The sequence below is a fragment of the Pezoporus flaviventris genome, unplaced genomic scaffold (assembly GCF_033815535.1).
Source record: "Pezoporus flaviventris isolate CSIRO_AGI_PZ_B2104156 unplaced genomic scaffold, CSIRO_AGI_Pfla_v1 ptg000011l, whole genome shotgun sequence".
Taxonomy (NCBI): Eukaryota; Metazoa; Chordata; class Aves; order Psittaciformes; family Psittacidae; genus Pezoporus; species Pezoporus flaviventris.
In genome coordinates, this window is record NW_026892559.1 from 180,117 (window position 1) to 203,552 (window position 23,436).

At 45.1% G+C, this 23,436-nt stretch overlaps 1 protein-coding gene across 4 annotated transcripts in view; it reads right to left on the reverse strand.

Moving 5' to 3' along the window:
• Positions 1-295: 295 nt before the first annotated feature.
• Positions 296-23,436, reverse strand: part of GSG1 (germ cell associated 1) — an 88,523-nt gene continuing 65,382 nt past the window's right edge. For 2 of the 4 annotated variants that reach the window (XM_061450619.1, XM_061450617.1), the window contains exons 2-6: positions 6,954-7,272; positions 4,412-4,459; positions 2,046-2,198; positions 1,831-1,942; positions 296-727 (exon numbers count right to left, since the gene is read on the reverse strand). In XM_061450619.1, coding sequence (XP_061306603.1) covers positions 412-727; positions 1,831-1,942; positions 2,046-2,198; positions 4,412-4,459; positions 6,954-7,272 — 948 coding nt within the window. In that variant the 3' untranslated portion in view covers positions 296-411. Of the gene's footprint in view, positions 728-1,830; positions 1,943-2,045; positions 2,199-4,411; positions 4,460-6,953; positions 7,273-9,396; positions 9,832-23,436 lie in introns of those variants that run through there. The other 2 variants (XM_061450618.1, XM_061450620.1) reach the window with 2 other exon arrangements.

Below are 23,436 nucleotides of genomic sequence, written 5' to 3' on the forward strand. Positions count from 1 at the left end.
CTTCACTGTTAACACTGAACCAGGGGTTGCTGGAAGGTCAGTGTGACACCATCCAAATAGGCCCATCACTGCAATTTGCTAGCTGGATGGTGCTATCTATTCCCAGGTACAATAGTGCTGGGATTAGGACAATTGCCTCAACTATCTGCAAGTCTGAAGAGACAGCTGGCACCAACAACACGTCCCTCTGGTTTCACCCTTCCCAGATGAGGACACCAGTCAAACTGTGATCGGGGAGGACCTACCTTGCTACCGCCTGACCCTGCTGTTGCCCTGTCCCAGTGCCCACCTTCTCACTCCCTGAACTGTAGAGAAAGAGCTCCCCAGGAACTTGATAACACTGGTGCTAGTGTTTGGCTCAGAGCTTTTGTGCTTCCTAGACCCCACTGCTCTGCCCCTGTGCACTCATCCCTAACAATGGTCCTCCCCGATTGTCTGTCCCAAGACCTCATCCAGATCCAGCTCTGGTTCCCGCTGTAGCACTTTCTGCTGCAGATCAGAGTAGAAGTCGACTCCCTCAGAGACTGAATGGAGGGGCTTGTCCTGGGGCCCATAGTAGCTGCTTATTTGCCGCTGTATGAAGCACTGGTGGTGCTGAGGCTGATCCTTGAAGCACCCGTCATAGCCCTTGATGTGGTTCCTTTTGAACTCCAGCACCGTCTTGGTGTAGGTGTTGAGAGTGGTGACAGCAGAGGCCATGCAGCAGGTGAAGGAAACCCAGGCCATGCTGCAGGACAGACACAAGAATAGCACATGCTGTGAGAAGCCAAGTAGTGTAAGGAACTGAACTGCATGCACTGTGATACACCCTGACCTGCCAGGCAGGAGCTGCTGGGCATGGACATGAACTAGAAAGACTAAGGCTCATAGCATTACAGTTCTAGGGGTTATTCCACCGCAAAATCCTTCTTAAATCAGCAGGGTAAATACTGGTGGCCTTCACAGCAGCCTGTCACAGGGAAGGGAGGGATACAGGGAAAATAAGAAGGGCAGTAGGAAAGTCTGTAACTGGTTAGAGCAGGACAGCACAGCTTGAAAGTAAGTTCTATATTACAGGGCTGCTCAGTGTCTTCCTAGATATCAGACACAAGCATCATCAAATGGCCACACTGACATTTGAGGTCCATGGCTGGCACATAGCACTGGAGTGTTTAATTCTTAAGAATCAATGTGGTCATCATCAGTGCAACATTGCAAACTGAGCCTGCACTTTCAATGGGCAGTCTCAAGGCTCATCCAACTGTTTTTCAAGCCAGTTATGGCACATAAGCTGCAGTTACCTTCTTTAGCCTTTAGGAAAAGCAACAGTGAGCCACCTGCTTTTTGCAGCTGCTTTTCGCAGCTGCTTTTCCTACCTACAGTGTCCACATCTTTAACCATGTGTCTGGACTCAGTGCTGCAAGAATAGGCCCTTTGGACATTGGTTAATGGAAATGTCAAACCAGCATGCAACTTACTGAAATGCAGAAAAACAATGCACGTTTGAGAGCATCATCACAAGTGTGACACTGGCCTCTGCACACAGCGAAGAGGTGAGACCAAACAGGGCAAACCACCATAGAGGTAAACCTGATCCGTAGCCTGGTTGAAGGCACTTTTTCAGGTGTGACCCAATTGTTTTGCCAAACTTTGGTAGCTACTCAATGAGTAACTCAGCAGCTCTTTATTAAAGCAGTGGATGAGGCAAAGAAAGATTAGCAGTAGGAAAATCACAGGACACCTGTCTTTGGAAACAGAACGTCAAGAAAGGAGGAGGTGGGTTTGGCAGGGTGTAGCATGGCTGAAGCCCAAAAGGCTGGGGAGGTGAAAGTGGCTTCAGAGCTCACATACTAGAATGCCCAGCCATAGTCCCAGGAGTGCGGTCTCCAGTCCTCTGGTCCCAGATTAACCGTTGCCTGAAAGACTTGAGTGTACATCATGTGTGCCACCATTCCAAGGAGACCTGAATGCAAAAGACAAGAAAACAAAGTTACAGCCAGAGCGGCATACTTCAGCCTTGTGGGGAAGAGGAGGCTGGTATTCCAAGCCTGCAGTAGCGCACTTACCTGACAGCACAGAGGAGACAGCAGCAAAGGCATTGAGCTTCAACCCACAGACAGGATTGCCAGTATGCAGCATTTCCACCATCAGGAGGATGAAGCTGATGAGCAGCAAGCTGATGTACAGCATCTCTGATCCCAGCGACAGCCACAGGATTCCTATCAGAAACCAGAGACTTCTCATGTCAATACAGGATGGCTTTTTCAAGGGAGAGTACTCCCCCTTCCCAACCCAATCCTGAAAAGATGTCCTCGGGAAAGAAGGAAAAACAACATGCAAAAGCCTACTAGCAAGGCTCAAGGGATGCTAAAGGTTACAAAGAGTCTGCCATAGAAGATAGCTTGGCTAATCTGGCATGGCAAAAGCTGAGAGGAACTAAAATGCTGTCTGGAGGCAAGGGAATAAGAGAGGGGGAAAGCTGGTTTGCATTAGTGCAAAACCCAGTGGTTGTAGGTTGGCCGTGGACACATCTGAGCTGGCCATTAGGATGTGCTTACCCATTAGCGTAACGACCTTCAAGGTATTTTTCTAACCACAACAATGGAAGCAAAAAACTTTTAACTTGGGACTCAACTGGTTAAGTAAAGAACTGTATGATACATCCATGGCTGCAGCTGGGACCTTGCCTCTGGAATTCAGAAAGCCACTTGCAGGCCTGTATTTCTCACTGAAGCCCCCATTAAAATGAAACTGCATTCCTTGGAGTAGATATCCAGCTGGGGCAATTACATTCACCACTCACCCTGCTGCTTGAAGAGAGTGCAGGTACTTTCATGCTGGGGTTATGGTTGGGACTCAAGTGATACCACAGATCACAGCTGAGCTCCCTGTGCATTAGGACTTGGAGGAGAATAAAAAAAGGCACTCTGTAATGGTGAGCTGTGGAAAGGCACAGGATTCACTGAGGAAGAAATATTAACCTGACAAATGAAGCAGCACTGTGAACACTACTGTTAGCAGCTATTAATGCCTGTAGAGGAGACATTCAACTGGAGAAAATGGGTGTGAAGAAAATCCTCATTAATGTAGCACTTACTTGACTCTTCAGTGTTACTAGTGCCATAGAGTCACACAGCTCTTCAGCAGGAACTGATGAGCTGCATTCCCTGCTTACAGGAGCTGACTTGCATGCTGCAGTACCATCAAGGAGACTATTTCATTAGGGCTCAGACTGCTGAAAGTTTCCTGGGGGCTGCAGCACCACATGGGCACAGAGATCTCTGCATCACTTTCTCTGGGAATCCAGGCTGGTGACTACACATGCTCTGTAATCTGGTCCTGTAATGCTGCCTATGTATTGTGGAGCTGCTCTATGCACACCCAGCTCAGCCTAGAATCAGCAGTTACAGCACATACCACCTTCTCCAGTGCTGGCCCAACTATATAATGGCAGCAGTGCTGGAGGCCAAGGTCATCTTAAAAAGATGTTATGTGCAGGAAGAGGTGAGGGCAGGTGACAGAGTTGTTAAGATCACAGTGTTACTACAAGTTAAGCTCACAGTGACCTTCCAATTAATTTCTAGGAGCTCAGTGTCTTACATGAGTCTTTCTATCAGTGTTGGGATGCAATTAGACAAGGAGCAGTAGGGGAGGAGTGTAAGGGGGACAGACAGAAAGATTTACAAAGACTCGTAATCTGGTTGCATAAAGCTCCTTTCTTAGCAAAACAGTCTGTAAGGAAGACGTTGGAAGCAACAGAGCCAGCGGCCTGGGCAGGAAATGAAGCACAAGAAGATGAAAAAGAAGAAGAATGCATTGCTACTCCCTGTGAGTTGAGCATTCTGCAGGAAATGCAAGTCATTCAGTAAATGCAGGTGAGTCATTCAGTAAATGCAGGTAAGTCATTCATTTTAAGAAAAAGTGGAGATCTGCGTGACTTCAGAATGCTCTTGTACACCAGCAGTATCTGAATTGCGTGCATACTGTTTCCCAAAAGAATAAGTAGGTGAGGTTTCTCTACTCTGCTGTTGTGCCAAGAGTGACCCAGGTTAATCTGCCACTTGCACAAGACCCTTCACATGGGAATGTGCATCACTTTATAAAGGCAGGTCATCAGTTTTTGCCAGTGTAAAATAGGGGAAACAAGGCAGAAAAAGAAGATGAGCTCCCTGAGAGTACTCATCTCCCTGCTGGCTGTTGCAGTTTCCCATTTCAGATGGAAGGAGGTTTGAGGTTTCCAGCACTGAGCTCACAGATAGCAGTGGTTTAGGCAAACATCTGTGTTTAGCAAATATCTTTTCTCTTTCAGGGTTTCATGCCTGGCTCTTTGGGGAGTCACCCTGCTGTCCTCACACAAGTGATATGTTGCAGATCCCCCATCTCAAGGAGGTGCAATGGGCAGCTACAGTGAGGTATGGGGATTTGCTCTTACCTCTCTCTGCTGGCGGTGAAAGCTCAATAAAACTACGGCATTTCTCTTCTGAAACACAAAACCAGAGAAAGGCATTAGTTCACAAAACAATGCAGGGTACATAAGGGAAAAGAAAATCTCTTCCTCTCTCTCTTCAATGCATAGCTCCAGTCATCCCTGAGTCTACTCATCAGATCTTTTCACCTCTGCTCTCTTTCTTACCATCTTTCCAGATCTTCACTGGGGCAAGATAGAGGAAGGCAATGACTGCCTGGAAACTAGAAGTGTTTTTTCCAGATAAAAAAAAACGGCAATTTATAAACCTTATGAGGCTCTGTTGAATATAAAATTCTGTTGCTGCTTATTCACAACAGTACTGAGGGTCAGGCCTATTAAGTGTGCAGCTTATGACAGGCTGCAGACCCATCACTTCTGCTGAGGACTTGAATTCCCACTCACCCCAGTCTCAGCAGAGCAGTTCCAGCACTGCTTCCCAAAGAAGAAAACAAAACAAAGATTCTTCCTAAGTGAAACTCTGCCTGACAGGGATGTGAGTCCCTCTTCTGTGGCAGAGAATCACACAGAGATATGCATGGTCTTCTGTCCTCGCATTTTAGGCATGCTATTTGGACAAATGGTGTTCATATTTACTTTGGCTTTTTACATTGGCCAGATGCAAATGATTGTCCCAGCTGAGAGTCCAACATTATTATCTGTGTCTCTTACTGCCTACTGTATTATTGCATTTGAGGGTCCTCTTCTCTACTTGGCACAGTATTTTCTCCCAGAAGTATCCGGCTGCCGCTTTTCATTGTAAGAATCTCATTTTCTTAATTTCTATCCCCAGTTCTAATCTCTCCCAATCTCCTGTATTACTTCTGTCATCCACAGCTCTCAGGTCACTACCCAGTTTAGTGCCATCTGCAGTCCTCATTAACTTGCAGTTTGCTACTTCACCTAGAACTTTAATGAGGTTATTCACTAATGGATCATCTAGACTGATCCTGAGATTAGCCTGAATAATGAAATCCTTTCTCCAGCTCAACTCGAACTCCTTCTGCTCATAGCAGCCCCTTTTTTATTGTTATTGTCTGTGCACTTGCTTCAAAAACCCAGAGTGGCAGGTGGGTTGTACTTGATTTACAGGAAGCAGGGGATATAGACTATGTGCTCTACCCCATGCTCTGCTGCAATCCAGATGTAACACTGCATTCCTTCAGGCATCGGGGTTATTCCAGGACAGCCGGGTGGCCAGACAGTTCTTTCAGAGAAAGCTGTCAAGGGATGTAGTCCTGTTCCCACAAGCACCATGGAAACACACCCCAACCCAAACCAGTCCCAAATATACACATCTCCCTCCACATCATGTCTGGAAATGCTCATAAAGAAGCAGCCTTCTCATTACGACAGGAATTTCAAGCACATTCTCTCCTGCTCCCACCCCCCTTCTGTCTGCTTTTATCCACCAGTTCTTTATTTTCAAACTCTGACAGCAACAAGATAAGAACATAAGAAATGCTGTAGTAGAACGGTGGCTTAGTTAAAGGCGAGATGTCTGCTTGGAGACAGCTGGACAGAAGGCTGTGGCCTCAGGTGAATGGGCCTGACGAAAGTGACTTTCATCACCGCATCTTTAGATACAAGTCTCCCTGTTGGCCACCTTCTGGGTCAGTTCTGATCCTAGATGTGTGTGCTAGGTCATAAGGAGCATCCGTGCACTGCAGAGCATCCACCTGTGCTGGCATGGCACAGGTTTCATCAGAAGGATGTCTGCAGGGCTGGGCAGAAGCAAGCCAAGGGTGAAGGGAGGCACCAAAGTGGTATAGTACAGGTTGCATGATCAGCCCCTGGCACTCCAGGCCTTATAGTGCCAGTCCCACATGGTCAAAAATCATAAATGAAACCAGTCACAATATCACAAAAGCTGCTAACAAAATTACAATACTGCAGTTCTAACCCTCAGGTCAATTTGCCTCCTAACTTTAGTTTCTTTGTGTTCAGACCCTCCAGGTTTTCCAGGTTTTCCCTGTATCTATAAGGCAAACTTCTCTCTCAGCTTAGTCCCTGTTCAATTCACAAAACCTCTCAGTTTGGTGATTTAAGAACACCATCTACTGCAGCCCTCACAGTGATAACCATAAATTGTCAACACTAACCACTCCACTTAGATCTCTGAAGAGACATGCACAAATGTGCCCTGGGAATGTGTAGTAAGCTGTGTGTAGGAATGGAGATTCAGGGAAGGGGATAGGAGGCTCACTGCAGTTCACATCAGGTTGAATGACGCTATCACAAGGTCACTGCCACCACCATCACTTGCACTTCACAGCCCTATTCCAGACTGAAGAGCACACCAGAGACAACCATTCTCCCTTGCCCCCTCCCTAAACAGCCTAATGAAGGATGGAACTATAATGACCACAGCAGTGCACAGGGCTGATGTTAGCTAGGAAAATGAATAAGGCTTTTCTCCCACGTATTATCAACCTCCCACCTCTCATTTCCAAACTCCTGTGGAGTAAATACAAGGGAAGAAGTTGTGGCTATCTAGCCAAGACGCTACCTGGCCCTTCCATGCTCTCTTCACAGGAAAGCCACATCCCTGTGTGGAAGTATCGGAAGTCAAAGCGGTCATCCCCTGTCTCCCAGCTGTAGTGCACCACTTCCTGGGATGAAACATTGCCTGCACCTGCATCGGACGGCATGGGGACACCAATGCACTTGGTGGCCTTGCTCTTCCCACACAAAGGCTTGGGTACTTTTTGGGTCCCAGTGCACCAGTAGCTGCCAAGCAAGGCAGTGGTGGAGAGGCTGAGGGCAAGCAGGTTGAGGATGACAGCCAGGAAAGCACGGCGCCATGGCAATCCCTTCAGCAGCTCCATCTACAACACACAAACAGGAGGAACTGTCACACCATCCACGTATCCCATATAGCCTTACAAATCCAAGCTCTTCCCAGTGCGCACCTGCAGGGAGGGGATATGAGCACTCTGCTCTCCTCACAACATCCCAACAGCTCACTAAGCATGAAAGAACCATTTCCTGAAGGCCAGGGCAGTGGAGCAATAGGTTAGCTTCAGTCATTTAATCATTTCAAAGTACTCTAAATATCTGTGCAGGGGAAGAGAGGGTGACTCAGTGGACATTGCAGGGCTGAGAACATCGGGGTGTGTAAGCACATCAGCAAAATAAAAGGGAAGTCATGTTTGCTCCATCTCAGAGATGGTAGGGAAGAACTGTTAACTAACTTCCCAAAATACTGTATGTTGCCTTTAGATGAGGCATGATGAATGCTCTGTCCAGCTAAATGAGAATTCTTGCTGCTGGGTCTCCCAAAACACTTTTTCAAGCTGTTCACTACTATACCTAGGGAGGTAGGGAGTCTGTCAATTTCAGAGTGGGAAAAGGCAGGAAAATGTTCCCAGGTCACTGAAGATCATGTATCAAAGCAGTGACCTGCTCAGAAGGGTGACACAGCTATCCAGATCTGGCAGCTGGAGTTTAAGCCCTACAGCAGCACCTCCCACCTGAGCAAGCACTGCTCTGCACATCAGAAATTGGGGATGGTGGTGGGATGGCAATGTCTCTGCTCTCACAAAGTGCCAAAGGGCTTTTTTTGGAGAGCAAACGCTGCCATGAACACTCTTTCCAGTTCAATCTCATCAGAAAAAGTAATCCAGAAAGCAGTTTCTGTACCAGGGTCCTGTGGTCTTTCTAACTCAGAAGAAGCTTCAGGTTCCTGCAAAACCTTGCACTGACTTCTGAGAACCTCAACTTATCACTCCATGGATTGATTAGATGTCTCCTACCCACACAACTTTCATGTAATCAACGCCATGTCTCTTCCCACGTGGCACTCCCTATGTTTGGCACAACTTCATCCAGATACTCCCACCCTTTCCTATTTATGACTCTCAAAATCTATTTGCCCATGAATTGATTTGAGTTTGTACAGACACTGCCTGCTGCTGGTCCTCTTCAGATAACTTTGGTTGACTCACCTAGGGCTGAAAGGCCCAGCATGCTGTGGATAGTACTGTAAATAAACAATGTGAAACTGAGGTTTGCTTTGTTTGTGGGTGCACCACAGCTAAAAGTGGTGCAGTTAAAAGCATTTGTTCTGCAAACCAGCAAGCTTGGAAATGCGGTCACTAATGATGGTGCTGAAGTTTCTCTTGGAAAGCAGGACTGTCACTGCACTGAGGAAACAGTGCGTGATGCAGAACACCCTCATTGAAGAATGAGGGAAGAAAATACCCAGCTCCTGAAAAATTCCAATATGTTTTTATACTCTGGCTTCTTTTTTCTTTTCACTAGAGCATTTCTTTCAACAACGGTGATGCTGCACCCTGGAGATGGCAACATCTTAGTAATAGCATAACTAACAACTTCCGTGATCTGAAGGCATGTTGGATACCAAAGTTTTCACAAAGCAGGTAACTCCTAGGAACAGTTAATAATGTGAAGGTTTCTGGTGGCAAATTTCTCAGTGAAAGTTTTTTCAGTGCAAAATTTGGTTTATGACTGAAAAGGAAATTATAGATACAATTGTTCTCAAAACCATGATTTTTCATCTGAAAATAGTATCCTTCAGCACACATAGTTTTTCATTAATGCTCGCTTACAAGATTTTCTGTCGTCAGGTTTCAGTTTGCTTCTGCTTTTATGTTTTAAAAATATCTTTCCATTCATAATATTGACAAAAATATTATTTTTAATTTATACCTTCAATAGTGAGAAAAATATTACCTCCTGTTGCTTTGTGATAGTATTTGAAAAGCCATATAATTTCAGAACTGATAAGGAAAAGGCAAAAAACGATATGAAACAAATGAGTCAGAAGAAGGAACTGGATCAAGGATGAGAATGCACACAGAGAATGAGAAACAAATCTGAACTACTCCTCCATGAGTATATTGTCAGAAAAGTTCCCCTCCATGAAACTAAGCACTTACTGACAACAAGTGACCGCAGTATCTCGATAGATGAAAGAGAGTTGAATTTACCTTGGCAGCAAGTCCTCGAAGTCCTGTTAATTCGTAGGAGCAATACAGAAATGAGACTCACACTTTGTCTGCTGGTTTTCTTATCTCTAGATACTCCAGGAAAACCAATTGCTTCAAGACCCCTCTCTCCTTCATCTCCTCCCCTCTTCCCCCACATCCCCAGTGATTATTAAGTGCTTTCCTTCCATCCAGCAGCTGTTTTGTGGAAAATGGTCATTTTGTAATCCACAATGCAATCACAGCACAGCTGTTCTGGGAGATTATACAGGAAGTGATTGGTGATGTGCCCTGGGACTAAGTGCAGAACAGTGACCTGTATTGACTGAGCAGAAAGTTTTCATAAAACACAGAAAGATCCCAACCATCTCCATGTGGTGGCTGTTTGGGAGCTTGTATGGAGCGAGCTGAAGGCTTTCTGAGGGACCTTAGCTCAGAAACTACCAGTGTCAGGAGTGACCTTAGTATCATGTCACCCCTTGCCTTGTGCACTGTCTCAACAGAATGGCAAGAGGCCACAAGCCCGCCAGCCCTGGGATGTCTGCCTGTCCAGACCTGCCAGTTGTGGAAAGGGGAGAAGAAAAAGTAGTGGTGAGAGGGAAGTCTGCATCTTTGAGGACTGAGGATTTCAGACCCTTAAAAGATGCTAAGCCAGCTCTGCCTATGGGAGGATTTTATTGACAAAAGGATCCCCTCAGCAGAAACATTGCTGAGTGGCAGACCAGCATCACCACCATAACAGTGATGAGTCAAACAAGTCCCATATTCAAAGGATGGGAGCATAGGGAAGGCTGTCAGTGTCCCTCTTAGTGGCTGCTTTTACCAAGGTGTGAAGCTCACCAAGAATCCCAGCTCCCAGCAGTTTCACATCGTATGAATCTGGGAAGCTGGTAGGGAGAGACAGAAAGATTCACACTCACGCTAAGCCCCTCTAAGCTTTTGTCCTGAAAGTTTAAAGGCTCCTACAATACCTGAGGGGATTGGTACACCTTGTTTGGCATCAGAACAGTGAGAAGTAAGAATGGCATCACCTCTCGTGAGAATGAGCTGTCACTTAAAAGGGCATGAAGCAGTGCCACACTGAATCAAACTGCAAGGAGCATCCTGAAAGCATTCACCCCATCTTCCCTGCAAAGGCCTTGCCCAGTGTCAAGTGGGTGAGACCCCCACCACCACTGGGAAGGATTGAGGCAGATTTCCTGCGTGTTTGCCCTGCTGCTCTGACGGGACAGAGGAAACCAGTGCTCCATCTGCTTTCATCCCTGGTTCCAACACCAGAGCCCAGAGGCTGGGAGGCAGGCGTACGAATCTCCGTGGGTGACAGCCCCTGCACAGCAGAGGCAGCAGACAGAGCTGACAGGTTCACAGTCCCATATGTGGCCTGTGCTATCACAGGCTCCTGACCCTTCCTGCCCTGAGCAGAACAGTTGGTAGCGCTGAGGCTGCTTTAATCCTGGTCACTGCATAAACTCCTCTAATATAGATAATCATTTCTAAGACGGGCTAACTGAAAGCAATGCTAAATGTTTCCATGGGCCATGGACTGCCTGCAGGTTACCTGGTTAAGACAAAGGTTCTCTTTGACACGGGTGTGCTTAATTTACTGGAGAAAGTAGAATAAAGTTGACACTGTTTAAAAGGAGAGTGGTAACTTTTATTTTATTTTCATTATTCAGTTTATTTCATTATTAAATCTGGACACCTTAATTTTGGCTTCTAAATGCTCAGTAAAAAAAAAGCCTGTTTTTCAGGCTCAGTCCATCTCTCTACTGATAATCCTTAATGTTAATAGGTTCCTAATTTTAAGCTTGATAAAATTCTCATTAAAATCCAGGATGCTATGTCAGTTTCTAAAGCTGTGATCACAGCATAAATGTTGATGAAATGCAAATTAATTAGATTTATATGGACAAGAATTCAAGTTGAAAAATAAATTTATCAGAAATATGCTACAGTTTCCAAAATATGAATGTATGAGGTTTGGTATTCTGAATAATGGCAGATATTTATCCTTCCAGAAGATGGCAATCTTTCTCTAGTCTTTTTTGGGGGAGTCTGCTGCTCAAGCCTATTCTGGGGAGAAGTAACGCCCAACTTTAGACTTCTATTCTTTCCCCACCCGACACCCCCCCACCCCCCCCCCCACCCCCCCCCCCCTTCTATTTTTTCTTCTATCTTCCTCTTTTTTTTCCATTTTTATAAACACAGTTTCTTTACCTTGCCTGCAATATGGGGGCTGGGTCCTCCTCTTTGAGTTATCTGAGCGTGAGGAGACTTCATTGGTAAAAATCATTGGTGAAAAAGGAGGAATGAATGCAGGAGCTTAGCAGGGTATTTGTTCCACCGTCTGCCCTGCACAGAACTATTCTTTCTAATACATTTTCCAATATTTTGTCAAGTACCATATTAACTTTCTCAGTGTGTTTCCATCTCCAGGTTATTGCACGCAGCTTAGAGAGCATCAACTCCAGAGCACGTTTCCTGATGCTCAAAGAACTTCCCTCAGTGAAATTTTATGGTGGGATGGGTTTGATTTGGGTTTTGGTGGTGGTGCTGTTTTTAATCTCCTCTCCAGCCTTGCCTTAATCTGACCATTTATGGACCGGAAAACCAAGCTGTATCTGTCTTTCACCCTACTGTGCCTTCCAGTTTTCTCCTCTTTGTATCTGATATTTCTCACCATAACTTGGCTTGGCTAGAGGTTTTGGATGTCTTTCTCTTTGAACTCAGCAGCAGCCAGTCCCTGATGACTCATTTAAAGTTCGCCCATTGAAGTGAATGCCCATAGCAGTTGATTTCCAGCACAATCAGTCAAGTGCTTTGCTTATAGAAACAAAACAAGGAAACGAAATGTAGAGCACAATCTTAGAACAACACTTCTGTGGAGATTGCCAACTCTAAAAAAGCCTAGGCATTTAAAAGTGATGCATTTTTATCCTGGCTGTACCATATACATACTTTGGGTGTATTTTGCCCCAGTGCGACACCCTCGACTCCAGAGGCTGTTGGTGGAAAAGAAGGACAAGGTGCCCTTATCAGATAAGGCCCAAAATTGCCATACTTAACTGGCAAGTCTCAAGAGGCACACGGCTCTTCATAGCCCTCCATGCAGCAATCCTCCCCAGGGGTATCAGGGATCACACATGCAGTCCTGACTTTGGTACTTCAGCTATCCTGAAGAGGAAAAGAGAGGAGAAAAAGTGGCTATTTACACTGGTAAGGTCAAAGACGGGCTCATACTCATCCCTCATTCCACACATTCCTCACACTTCCCACTGCTCCTGGTTTTGCTGCTTTTTACAGAAAGACTGTCCAGCACTGCAGTCCCCTCTTGTACCACCACCGCAGAAAGCAGGATGTCTCTGGGTGGCAGTGACACTGAGAGAGCCAGGCTTCTCAAACCCGGTGACAGACTGCAAATACCAGATTTCTCCCTGAGCTCTGAATAATTCCACTCAGATTGTAACCTTTATTTAGCTGTTTGCATGATGCATTAACTCTTGCTCTGCAAATGACCTCGCCAGGCATATTTTTTCAAGTCTAAGCACATTTAAAGGTGAATTCTGTTTTTAAACATGAACTGCTTACATTGCTAGACATTAAGTCTATGGCAGAACAGAAATAAAGATTGAATTGGAATAAGTAAATGCATCTTAAAGATGAACAAATAAGCTTGCCATCAGTTTGGACCTAAACACATTTTCCCCTTGTTTTTTTCTTTTCATCTTCCTTTATTTTTTTCTGGAAACAAGTCTTATTTTGCTGGATTTTTTTATAATCTTTATGGTTATCAATGATTCATAAACCACACAGAAAATAGATATGAAAAGAAAAGAACCTCAAATGCAGCAACACACACTTTGAGGACCCACTGGGGATTCTAGATGCCTCAATTTCTAGGTAGGCAACATAAGGCTATTTAAAGGGGGTTACTTTGCACAGAGTACTTACACTCTAGCAACTCTAGGATGTGTTCACCTGAGCACACAGAAAAAAATGTTAGTTAAGAAATTTAGCTTACCATTAAGAAACTTAGCTAATGGTAAACAGACTAGAAAAAAAACCCCACCTTTTTATATAGATCTATAAGGATATTAAAGAGGAACCAGTCCATGAAAGGGTGCATACAAACCCCCAAGTAGACAAACACCTTATCCACTGCTCACTATCCTCATCTGCTCTTCTGAGGCATCCACTGAAATACTACAAGGTGATCATGGACTACCTATCCCCACTATTGCTTTCTGACTGAACATGTAGCAGCCGAGAAATTCCATGAGATCTGACCAGATGCTTTGAAATGTACCATCTGTCATTTTATTGATGGGTTAATTCTCTCTGAGCTTGCTAATTCATCACTGTACTTTATATCAGCTGCAGTTCTGGCAGGGCATCCACTTCTGCGGAATGCATCTGTAATTTGGTAGTCCCTTTCATGAAAATATTTGCCAGTTTTAAATCTGTCACTTATGGGATCTCAGTCTGTTACTCCACAGAAACACAAATACCCAGACTTAATGACGGGCACAGTGTCATGGGATTTTTTATTATTAAGAGGGACCATTGCAACCACATAATCTCATCTCAGACGTAACAGAATCCAAAGAACTTGAAACAATCATTTCCAGTGATACACAGAGCTCCTACTGGAGCTATAGCATGTATTTAATACAATTACCTAGTATCGACTGTGCAACAGAATATGATGGAAAACCATCACATCTTTAGAAAAGTTATTCCAGTGGTTAATTAGCCTTGTTCTTACAATTTTTCTTTTGATTTGTAAGCAGGGTCTGCTTTAGTTTCCCAACCTCACCAGGTTGCTCCAACACACAAATAAATAGCCAGTGAAATGATTTCCTAAAAATGTTATTGTAAGAGTCATAAATCAATGCGTTGCATTAGAGGCACACAGTGTGAGCTAACAAGCTGGCTGACAGCCCCAAATTCCTGGTTCTGTACTTGGCTCTGACACGTAATTTTCCCCTCCCATTAGCCAAGTCATTAGTGGTGCATTTACACCGCAGTCAAAGCAGTGGCAGTGATGGGGAGTAAATATTCAGTTCTTGTTTTAATTGGGTGTTGCTAGCAACTTCCCTCTAGCAACATGGAGCACAAAGCAGGGTACAAACCTCAGTCCAGAAACGAGCAGAGTAAGCTGTGCTGAGCTACACATTGACATGGCTGGACTGATATCTCAAAAATACTTTTTGTTTCCCTGCACTAAAAAGTTGGGTCTTCATAGTCATTCCCACAGATGCAAATCTACAGCACGGCTTATCCTTTTTTACTATTGTAATCAGCCCAATGCCAGTGGGAAAGAAACATTCTGTTTTGATAATGACAAAACTCGAGGATCTAAAATTAATCTGTGCAAAGAGTACATCCCATGTGCAGGTGACCTTGGAGTCAAAGAAATATTTAGTATCAGTTTTAAAGCAAAAATAATTGAAACAGTACAGCTGAACCATACTGCACTTTGGTTTCATGCATGGAAATGAGTAAGACAAAGCAATTCTTCTTTGCTTCAATTTATCTTTTCCTCCATTTCACTGTGGTGAATCAGAATAAGCTGATCTAGAGGAAGCCTCCAAAGTTTATCTAGTCAATCCACCTACATCAATATGACCTCTGCACCCTGAAGACCTTCAAGCCTACTGTTAAAATTTTCTGCAAGTCAGATACTATTCCATTCTGGACTGAAGTCTGTATATTCCATTGTCATATCTTGATTCTGATCAAATCACAATATCCAATAGAAAACTTTTCCATCTCTGCTAAATGCCATGGTCTCCATCCCACATCTCAATTATTTACTCACATGGATTGCCCCCCTGGAGGCCATTGGAGCTACATGATTAACAAAAGTTTTACTCACATGCTAGTATTTGAAGAACCAGTGCTTCAAAGGAAGACTCTAAGCTAGCAGGAGAAGTTTGGAAATCAAAAAGAGTGAGTAAGACAGAGAGTTAGCTTTTCTGAGGTGAGGCGTGGGAGGTGTTTTCGTTCTTTAGCTATTAAAAACTCCTTGCTTTGGCAAGAAAAAGAAAAGAGGGGAGAGAAAACTGGGAGGGGAAGGATTCATGAATAAAGAGGGAGTGTGGCAAGAGGTACAGCAACCAGGGAGGCCAGAAGGCACAAAGGAGTTTCTCAGGCTAGCTTCCCTGATGGAGCAGAGATGGTTGTAAGCACAGGTCAGATAAGCCAGAGACTAATACACTGGTCTAAAGGGAATAATAAAACCAGCTTTCTTTACAATGCTGAGTAGAGACGTTATGATACAGTGGGCGCTTTGAAAACAACAGTGCTACATGTTATAATTGCACCTTTTATCTTCCTGGACATCCTGCTAATTATCTAGGATTGACAGCATCTCCATTTTTTCCCAGATTTAATGAGGTTTAGGATCTCTTCCATTCCTTCATGGCATTCTGGAGCTGTGGCGTCACAGTCATGCTGTGGAGTGCCATTCCTGGTGCTCAAGCACCTCATGCCCTTGCACACTGTGTCTGGCAGCACATCAGACCTGCTTGTACACTGGGGAGGGGACAGGTCAGGACAGGGTAGCAGTGGCACGAGTTTGGGCCCCCAGCCCTATGCCTTGGAGGCCCGGAGGGTGCAGGCAGTGCTGGGAGCAGGCAGTGTGAGTGCTACGGGTACAGGGTGGATGCAGCGTATGCGTGCCATGGCTGGGAAGCTGCAGGGTGCCCAGGCTTCCCTGCATGTCCTGGGGGGAAGGAGGGGCCTGGCAGTTGAAATGGAAAGGAGAAGTACTTTGGGCACTGCCAGCAGAGAGGCTGGGTGTCTCCCGCTCTTCTGCTGGGTTATTTTGGTTGGGCTTTGTTTTGTTTTGGTTTTGTATTTTCGTTTCTCTCTCCTCCTCCTCCCTGTGCTCCGCCCTGTTTCCTCACAGCCAGGTTTCTGCTTGCCTGGGCAACCCTCGTACCACACTCAGAGTGGGGACACCACTTCCCACAGGCAGGTGTCCAGGAGCGATGACACCATCCTAGGCTAGGAGAGGTCAGAGAGAGGTGACCCTGTAGCCACAACCAGGGCCCTTTGTGCAAGTGCATTGTAACCTGGACCTTAAAACATGTGCTATTACTTTTATCAGACCCACAGTTTAAAAAAATTATAATTAACTATCCTTCCTGACTCCTGTTAGTTTTTTCTTTCTGAGCAGTATCAAGCTATAATTACTCAAAGGCTCATTATTTAGCTAAATTGGGGGGGGGGGTGGTGTGGTGTGGAATTTTGCCATAGATGGCAAAAGGTGTGTTCCTGACAGAAAAATTGTGATTTATTTTAAAGCAAGCCATTGCTCGGAAGGTGTTTCTTTAAAAAAGAATGCATTGAGATTTTTTAAAATGTGGATAAACCAAAATATTCCTCTGCCAGCCTTGTTCTCAGAAACAGCTAAGTGGTTTTGACTAAAAGTAAAAACAAACCTGAAAAGAACCTAATAAAACAGCTGAAGCAGATGTGAGCTACATGATGCTGACTTCAAGTCTGGCAAAGACAAAAGCAACCAAAGCCAAATCTTGTGATGGGATGTGTGAAGTGGCTATTGTAATAAAAGGCAATGCTACTAGCAATGTCTTATATGTTCTGTGCACCCATTAGCATGCTAATCTCAACATTAGTCTTTCCCAGGTAACCAAGGATTACAATTGCTGAGTTTTAAAACTAAATGTGGCCAAACAGCTTGACTTAACAAGAATTATTTGCCATCACCTGAAGAGGGTAAGCATGAAGGAGGGAAAACATTTGGCTCATGTGTTACCATGGGCAGAGCATAGGGAAATTAGGTCAGGCAGAATGGAAAAAGAACCTTCAGAAACCTCTTCCAAGCAGTGAGAAACAGTCATCTCATGGGAAGCAAAGGATGTCTATTGCTTAAATCATACACAACCAGACTGGCTAATGCACTGGAAAATGAACGGTAGGCAAGAATCTTGCAGGAACTGGACTGGGCTAGAATGTGAGAAGATGGGCCGAATAAGCTAGCAAGATTTTCCCATCTCTAATTTCTGTAAGTTATTTTTATTGTTTAAACTGGCTGTAGTTTGCATTGCTTCAAATTCTTTCACACGAGTTACAAAATCTCTGAGCCAGGCAAAAGATGGGGCTGGGGAAAGAGAGGTGGGTGTGTTTCCTGAATGACACACAAAAAACAGAAGCCTGCAGCTTCACAGAGGCTGTGAAACTAGAAAGACTGGCTGGAGACAACAGAAGGGAACACAGCTCAAAGGGGCTGCTTCTGCCAGCCTGAGCTGTGCTGAGGACACCATGGATGAGGAGTAAGGATTGGGTCAGTAGTAAAGAAGGTGGCTCTGAGAGAGCCATGATCCTAATTAAGAATGCTGCGGTCACTCATGGTCAGTCTTCAGCACTGGAAATAAGTGGGAAGGCTCAGCTCTCGCTGTCTGCATGACTCTCCCCTGCTGTTTTTTCCTGAAGGATTTTTGAGCTAGAAAAACATTTGGTTAAGGGCTTTTTTCCCACTGTTATTCCTTTTAAAGCAAGAATTTTCTGGTTTACTTTGGTTTGAAATCAGCTTTCAAAGCTCCGGATTAAAACATAGATTGCAGAGCTGGTCCTTCACTCCTTTGTTAATCCAGCACTGGACACAACAAACATCCTTAATTACTCCCCTTACTGAAGCCTCACATGCAGCTTTACCAGTGCACCACAGACCTGACTTTCAAAATCCCCAGTATTTTGCTTCATGACTGGATGCAGTCACAGGTCAGCCGCTCCCCTTTCATGAGACTCAAAACAGGTCACTGGCCTGTGCGACAGCCCTTTACCACTCATCTTAAATTTGTCTGTGTTGCAACCCTAAGGGTGTCCTAGAGGTCCACTAATGGGCACCTAAATGAGCAATCCTCAATCAGCCCTAGGAAAGTCTGTCTGTCCTACTGTACCACATGTTTTACTATTCCAGCCTTGGAACACCTCCTGGTTTGGGCTAACACAGCAGTTCAGCATAACACCTCCCTCTGCAGTAGTCATACTCTGGGTTTGGGATGATGGTGATGTCTGAAGTGCAATATTGCTAAGATTCTCCACAGAACCATTCTGGAATGTATTGGTGCTTCTTTCCACCTACAATTTATTACAGACCTTAAATATGTACTTCACAGCTTTGTTGGAGCTGATCTGCTGATCCCCTTAAAATGCATTTAATAGTTATTAAATGAAAACTAAAATCTGTAGTGATTGAACTGCCTCACCTCCTTCATAGCCATTTTTACAGCTGGCTTAACCTCTGCACTGGAGATCTGGAGACTTCTTTTAAAAATCCTAATGAGGCCCTCAAGAAGCATTGAGATTCTCTAGGATGGAAAAGCTACTGAAGTCTTTTTGTTGTTGCTGAAGAAACCTGTGGGTTTCAGATGAAATCCGGTAAGGCACAAGGTGTCCCAAACAGCACCAATTGCTGTCTTGGGGAAGTATCCTGGCGAGTGGAGGTATGGACGTCAGAGGAGCCATACCTCCAAACTGTCCTTCTTTACTGTATTTCCTAATGGGAAGATTCCTGTACCATTTACTATTTCTTCTCCACTTCTTCACTGTCAAGCTTTCACTGGGGCACAGACTCAGATACCTGGCTCACTAGAACATAAACAAAATGTACATCCAGGGAAAGCGACTTGATGCCTGCAGGATCTCAGCCAGTTTATTACATCACTGCTGGGAAAACGACCATGGCTTGAAATGCTTATGTCCACACCCAGAAAGCTTCTCTCTTTTTTTCTGAGCCCCTCCAGCCCCTCTTGGCTACTGGGTTATATGTAGGTACTGAGACTTCCCACAGAAAAGAGCAGCAGGGAGTATAGGGATTGCACTTCAATCTCCTACCCTAGAGGCAAAGAGATTTAATCAGGTGCTTTCCATAGATCTTAGGGCTCCTAGCAGGGATGATGGAGAATGAGTCTCTTTCTGATCATTAGGAGGTTCTTACAGAGGCTTTTCCTGTAGTGATCACACCCTTTAGGGATACAGGTACATGTTCTGGACACTGCAGAACCCTGTTCTGACCCCATCGTGCACAGCATTCACCTTTGGGCTCTCTCCGGCCCACACTACGGCCACGTTTCTCTGACATCTCTGTCTTTTTAGGATGACATCCAAACTGGACTGAAAGACTTCAAATGACAAGGAACTGCTGTCCTGAAACTGTCCCTCTGGCTAACCAGACTCACACTTTGGAGTGCACACCCTATTTCTAGATGGCCTTCAACTGCCAGCCACTGAGGTGACTTCTGTAATAGTAAGCTATGCAGCTGAGACTATGCACATGCCTTGTCATGCAATTTTCTGCATTGTTAAACTGTTAGCATGCTTCACAAAAGGCTTTGGCTTGTGACAGCAAGTATTCTCCTACCGACAGCAGGGCTGCGCCTGACACCACAGGTCAGGACAGCGTTCCCAACAAGTTATTTGGCCAAAGCTACCTTCTCTGGGGAAGAAGAAATTTTATTCAGAGGGATGTTGTGCCATCTGCCCTCAGGTTCAGAAAACCAGCCCTGGATCTCTTTATTTATTAGTGTAGGTGTAACGAGATTTCAACAAGACCTATTCTGCCAGCATTGTTTACTATTAGATATCTCTCTCCCAGGTGAAGTATTTGTACACTGTGACTAAGTCAGTTCTCAACTTTCTCTTATATAAACCACATTTTGAGTCCTTTCCAGTTTTCAGCATCCTTCGACAAATATAAACAGGAAAACAGAAGACTGTACTCTGATATGATCTCACCAGCCATGCCTGTACTCCAGGTCCTTCCCAGCTTCCCTTACCCTTATAAGCCTAGCACAGGGCACAAATCCTCCTGTTCTTACCTCTGTACTTCAGTTTCAGGGCCAGGAATTCTACATGTATGGGCAACTGGACAATATACTAACCTAGTTCATAACATGAGCTGTCAGGGGACCAGGACTTTAAAGGGACCAGGACACCTCTTTGACACAGAGGTTAGGGGGACTGAAAACATGAAAATGTCCCATTTCTTATTCCCCTCATACATTTAGGAGTGATGTCTTTCCTAAACTGTTGAGGTTTTTGGCTTAAAGATTATTTACCATGATGCCCACATCCTCTGTAGTGGCACTGTGTTTGAGGATACTGACTGCAATATCCTTGGCACATCCCACATACATACAACACTTTGCTATGAGAAGGTAGCCATGGCATTTCATTGTTGGAATGAACTCAAGAATCCATCTCTGCCTGTGCAATTTGAGGTGACTTTGCTGTTGTTGCCCTCCCCACTATTATTAGTATTACATGCAACTATACCAGCAATTGAATTTTTCTGATAAATGAGTTCAGTACCATCAGGCTAAAAGTTTACCTCCATAGGAACCCCACTAGAAGGGTTCCTATGACAAGAGGATCTCTCCCTCGGATGTACTTTCTGAAGTCTAACCATTGATAAGCTTTCATGCAACACAGGTTGGGTTGGCTGTCTTTGCCTCTAACCCTGCCATCCACAAGGCGCCTGCATCACAGCCCACACACTCTTACATGCCACAGTCTTGATTATCACATCATAACATGAAAATAACTGTACTACAGATGAGAGGGTGGTTTTGTATGTTAGGCATTGCTCTTGAACACAGTTCCAAGCTCAGCTGGTCTACAGAACTGCCGCTCAGCCACTGCATGTGTCCATAAGAGCACAGCAAGGCTTGGTCTTTTCTGCTCGCAGGGATGTTGGTAATGTCAAACCAGGGAGCCACTGCAGGGTGATAGAAATTAGGTGAGCACGTAGGCAGTGTCAACCTGTCACAACACCCACTTGCATGACTTGTGGTTACACTGGGGCAAGCACTGCACTGTTGCAGAACAAATATTGCAGAGTTTCAGCCTCACCAACCCTCTGGGGTGACGCAGCTGTCACTGCCACCAGTAGCACCACCTTGCTAGGCAACCATCACAACATGGTAATGGACTGTCAATATATGCAGGAAGGTCAGAAAGCCAAATCTTAAGCAGCAATCTCCAGGACTTCTTTTGTAGAGCTCCTCATGGCTAAGTATCTGAAGAAATGGAGATTTTCTCCAGCAAGCAGTATTTGCATGGGTAATTAAAATAGAAAAAAAGGAAAATAAAAGCCTCATGCTGCTTTGCAAGCACAAGGGCAGATTGCAGCCATGAAGCTGAATTTCCCAGCCATCGTATCTGTCCCTTTTTTCTTTTCCCCAGGACAAACCCTGCACTCTCTGAATCAATGGCAAAGTTTTAGGGGTTAAATCCAGCCCCCGTGTGAAACACCATACCTGCCACATTGGGAGCTTAATGTCAGCCCTTGAAAATGACTGATAACATCTACCGGAGTGCTGCTGCTTGGAGGGACAAGACTTTGCCTTCAGCAGAGAGCAAGCTAGGTGGCATTAAGTGCCACTAGATAAAGCTGAGCAAGCAGGAGACTTATTGTGCTAACCCTTATCTCCAGAAACACCTTTGACATGCAGAATGTTTGTTCACTGTGATTACCTGGGTGGAGAGGTTACTGTTGCTCAAATTATTTACTTTTAAAACCACAGTTATTTGCCTCCACCCTGCTCAGGCTGCCCTGTGCATCCCAGCACTAACACACTTGAGTGTAACTGGGGAACACCAGGAAGGACTGTACAGAGCACTAGGAGGATGTCTCCTCAGTGATACATCTTTCGAGCCACAGAGACGTCCACAGGGACCAGCCATGAACACAAGAGACCAAAAGTGTTGCCTATTTCTGCTACTGGGCAGAGGAGTCCCAGGGGAGCAGAGGGCGCAAGTGAGGAACGACCAAGCCCAGTAGAAAGGCATCTATTCTTTCCCCTTTTCCTGCCTATGCCAGATCAGAGGCCAGGGTGGGTTTCAGTTAGGCCAATAAACACAGCTGTACAGGCCTTATGTACGGCATGGATGTGCTCCCTCCCATCCCAGCTGGTGAGAAGTACATCTAGGTCTCTCCTCCTAGCGCTCTGTGCATCTGAGAGACACTTGCACTCTTGTTCCTTGACAGCTGCCTGAAGGGAGCAAGTGGCAAAATTGAATGGAAAGGCATAGTTTTGAAAATCCTGATAACTGTGCCATCACCACTGCACTGACAAGAAACACTTCCAAGTGTGGAAGGGAGCTGGAAAATCAGCACTGGATTACTGTTTAGTAGGAGCCTGAGTTCCCTGAGGTCACTGGAAACACTTGCATTGATTTTTTATGAAGCAGGGTCACACCCATAGTCTTCTTCCCAGCCAAAGCAAGTTCATTTCCTGGCCTGCAGTGTGCTCTCCTGTGTCCAGTTCAGTTTGGGACCAGACCAGAACTGACAGGCTAGGCTTCCATTACTGGGCTTCCTTTGGGAAGCTATTCCACACACCAACAAAAGTCAGTTGCTAGCAAAGATTTCCTGATATTCAGCTGAAAATTTCCTTCCACTCAAACTCTTTCCATTACTGCAACTATTTTCTTTTAGATCTTCTCCCTTAAGCAGCGTATTCCAGTTGCTTCCATCCTTCCAAGACAAAGTTTCATCACTGTGTGTGCAAGCCCAGCTTTTTAGACCTGCCTGTCCCAGCCCTGCCCTGCCCTGCCCTGGTTCACCCCCCTGTCAAAAGGAAGCACACCACCTGCAATGCTGGCAGCAAGAGCCAGTGACAAGAAACCACAACTCCAGAACTATAGGAATAGCATCTGTGACCATGTCCTGCTGCCCACAGCCGGTGAAGAGCCTACAATCCTGACATGACAGGACTGCTTGCTTCCAGAGGCAGGTCTCACTGCTCATGGATGACATCCATGTGGTCACCAGCAGCAGAATAACTGAGGTGGGAAAGTCAGTATCACACGTATAGAAATCTTCCTCAAGGTATCCAAACTGAAGAGCACATACAAAGAAAACCGCTTTCCTTCAGGCCAACCCTTGCACTCTGAAACAGGGACTCAGATCTCTGTGATGGCCACACTAATGATCACGACTGCATTTTGGCATCACACTTACCTCTAAGGACAGTGGTGGCTTATTATATTTTTGACCAGCACCTAACACAC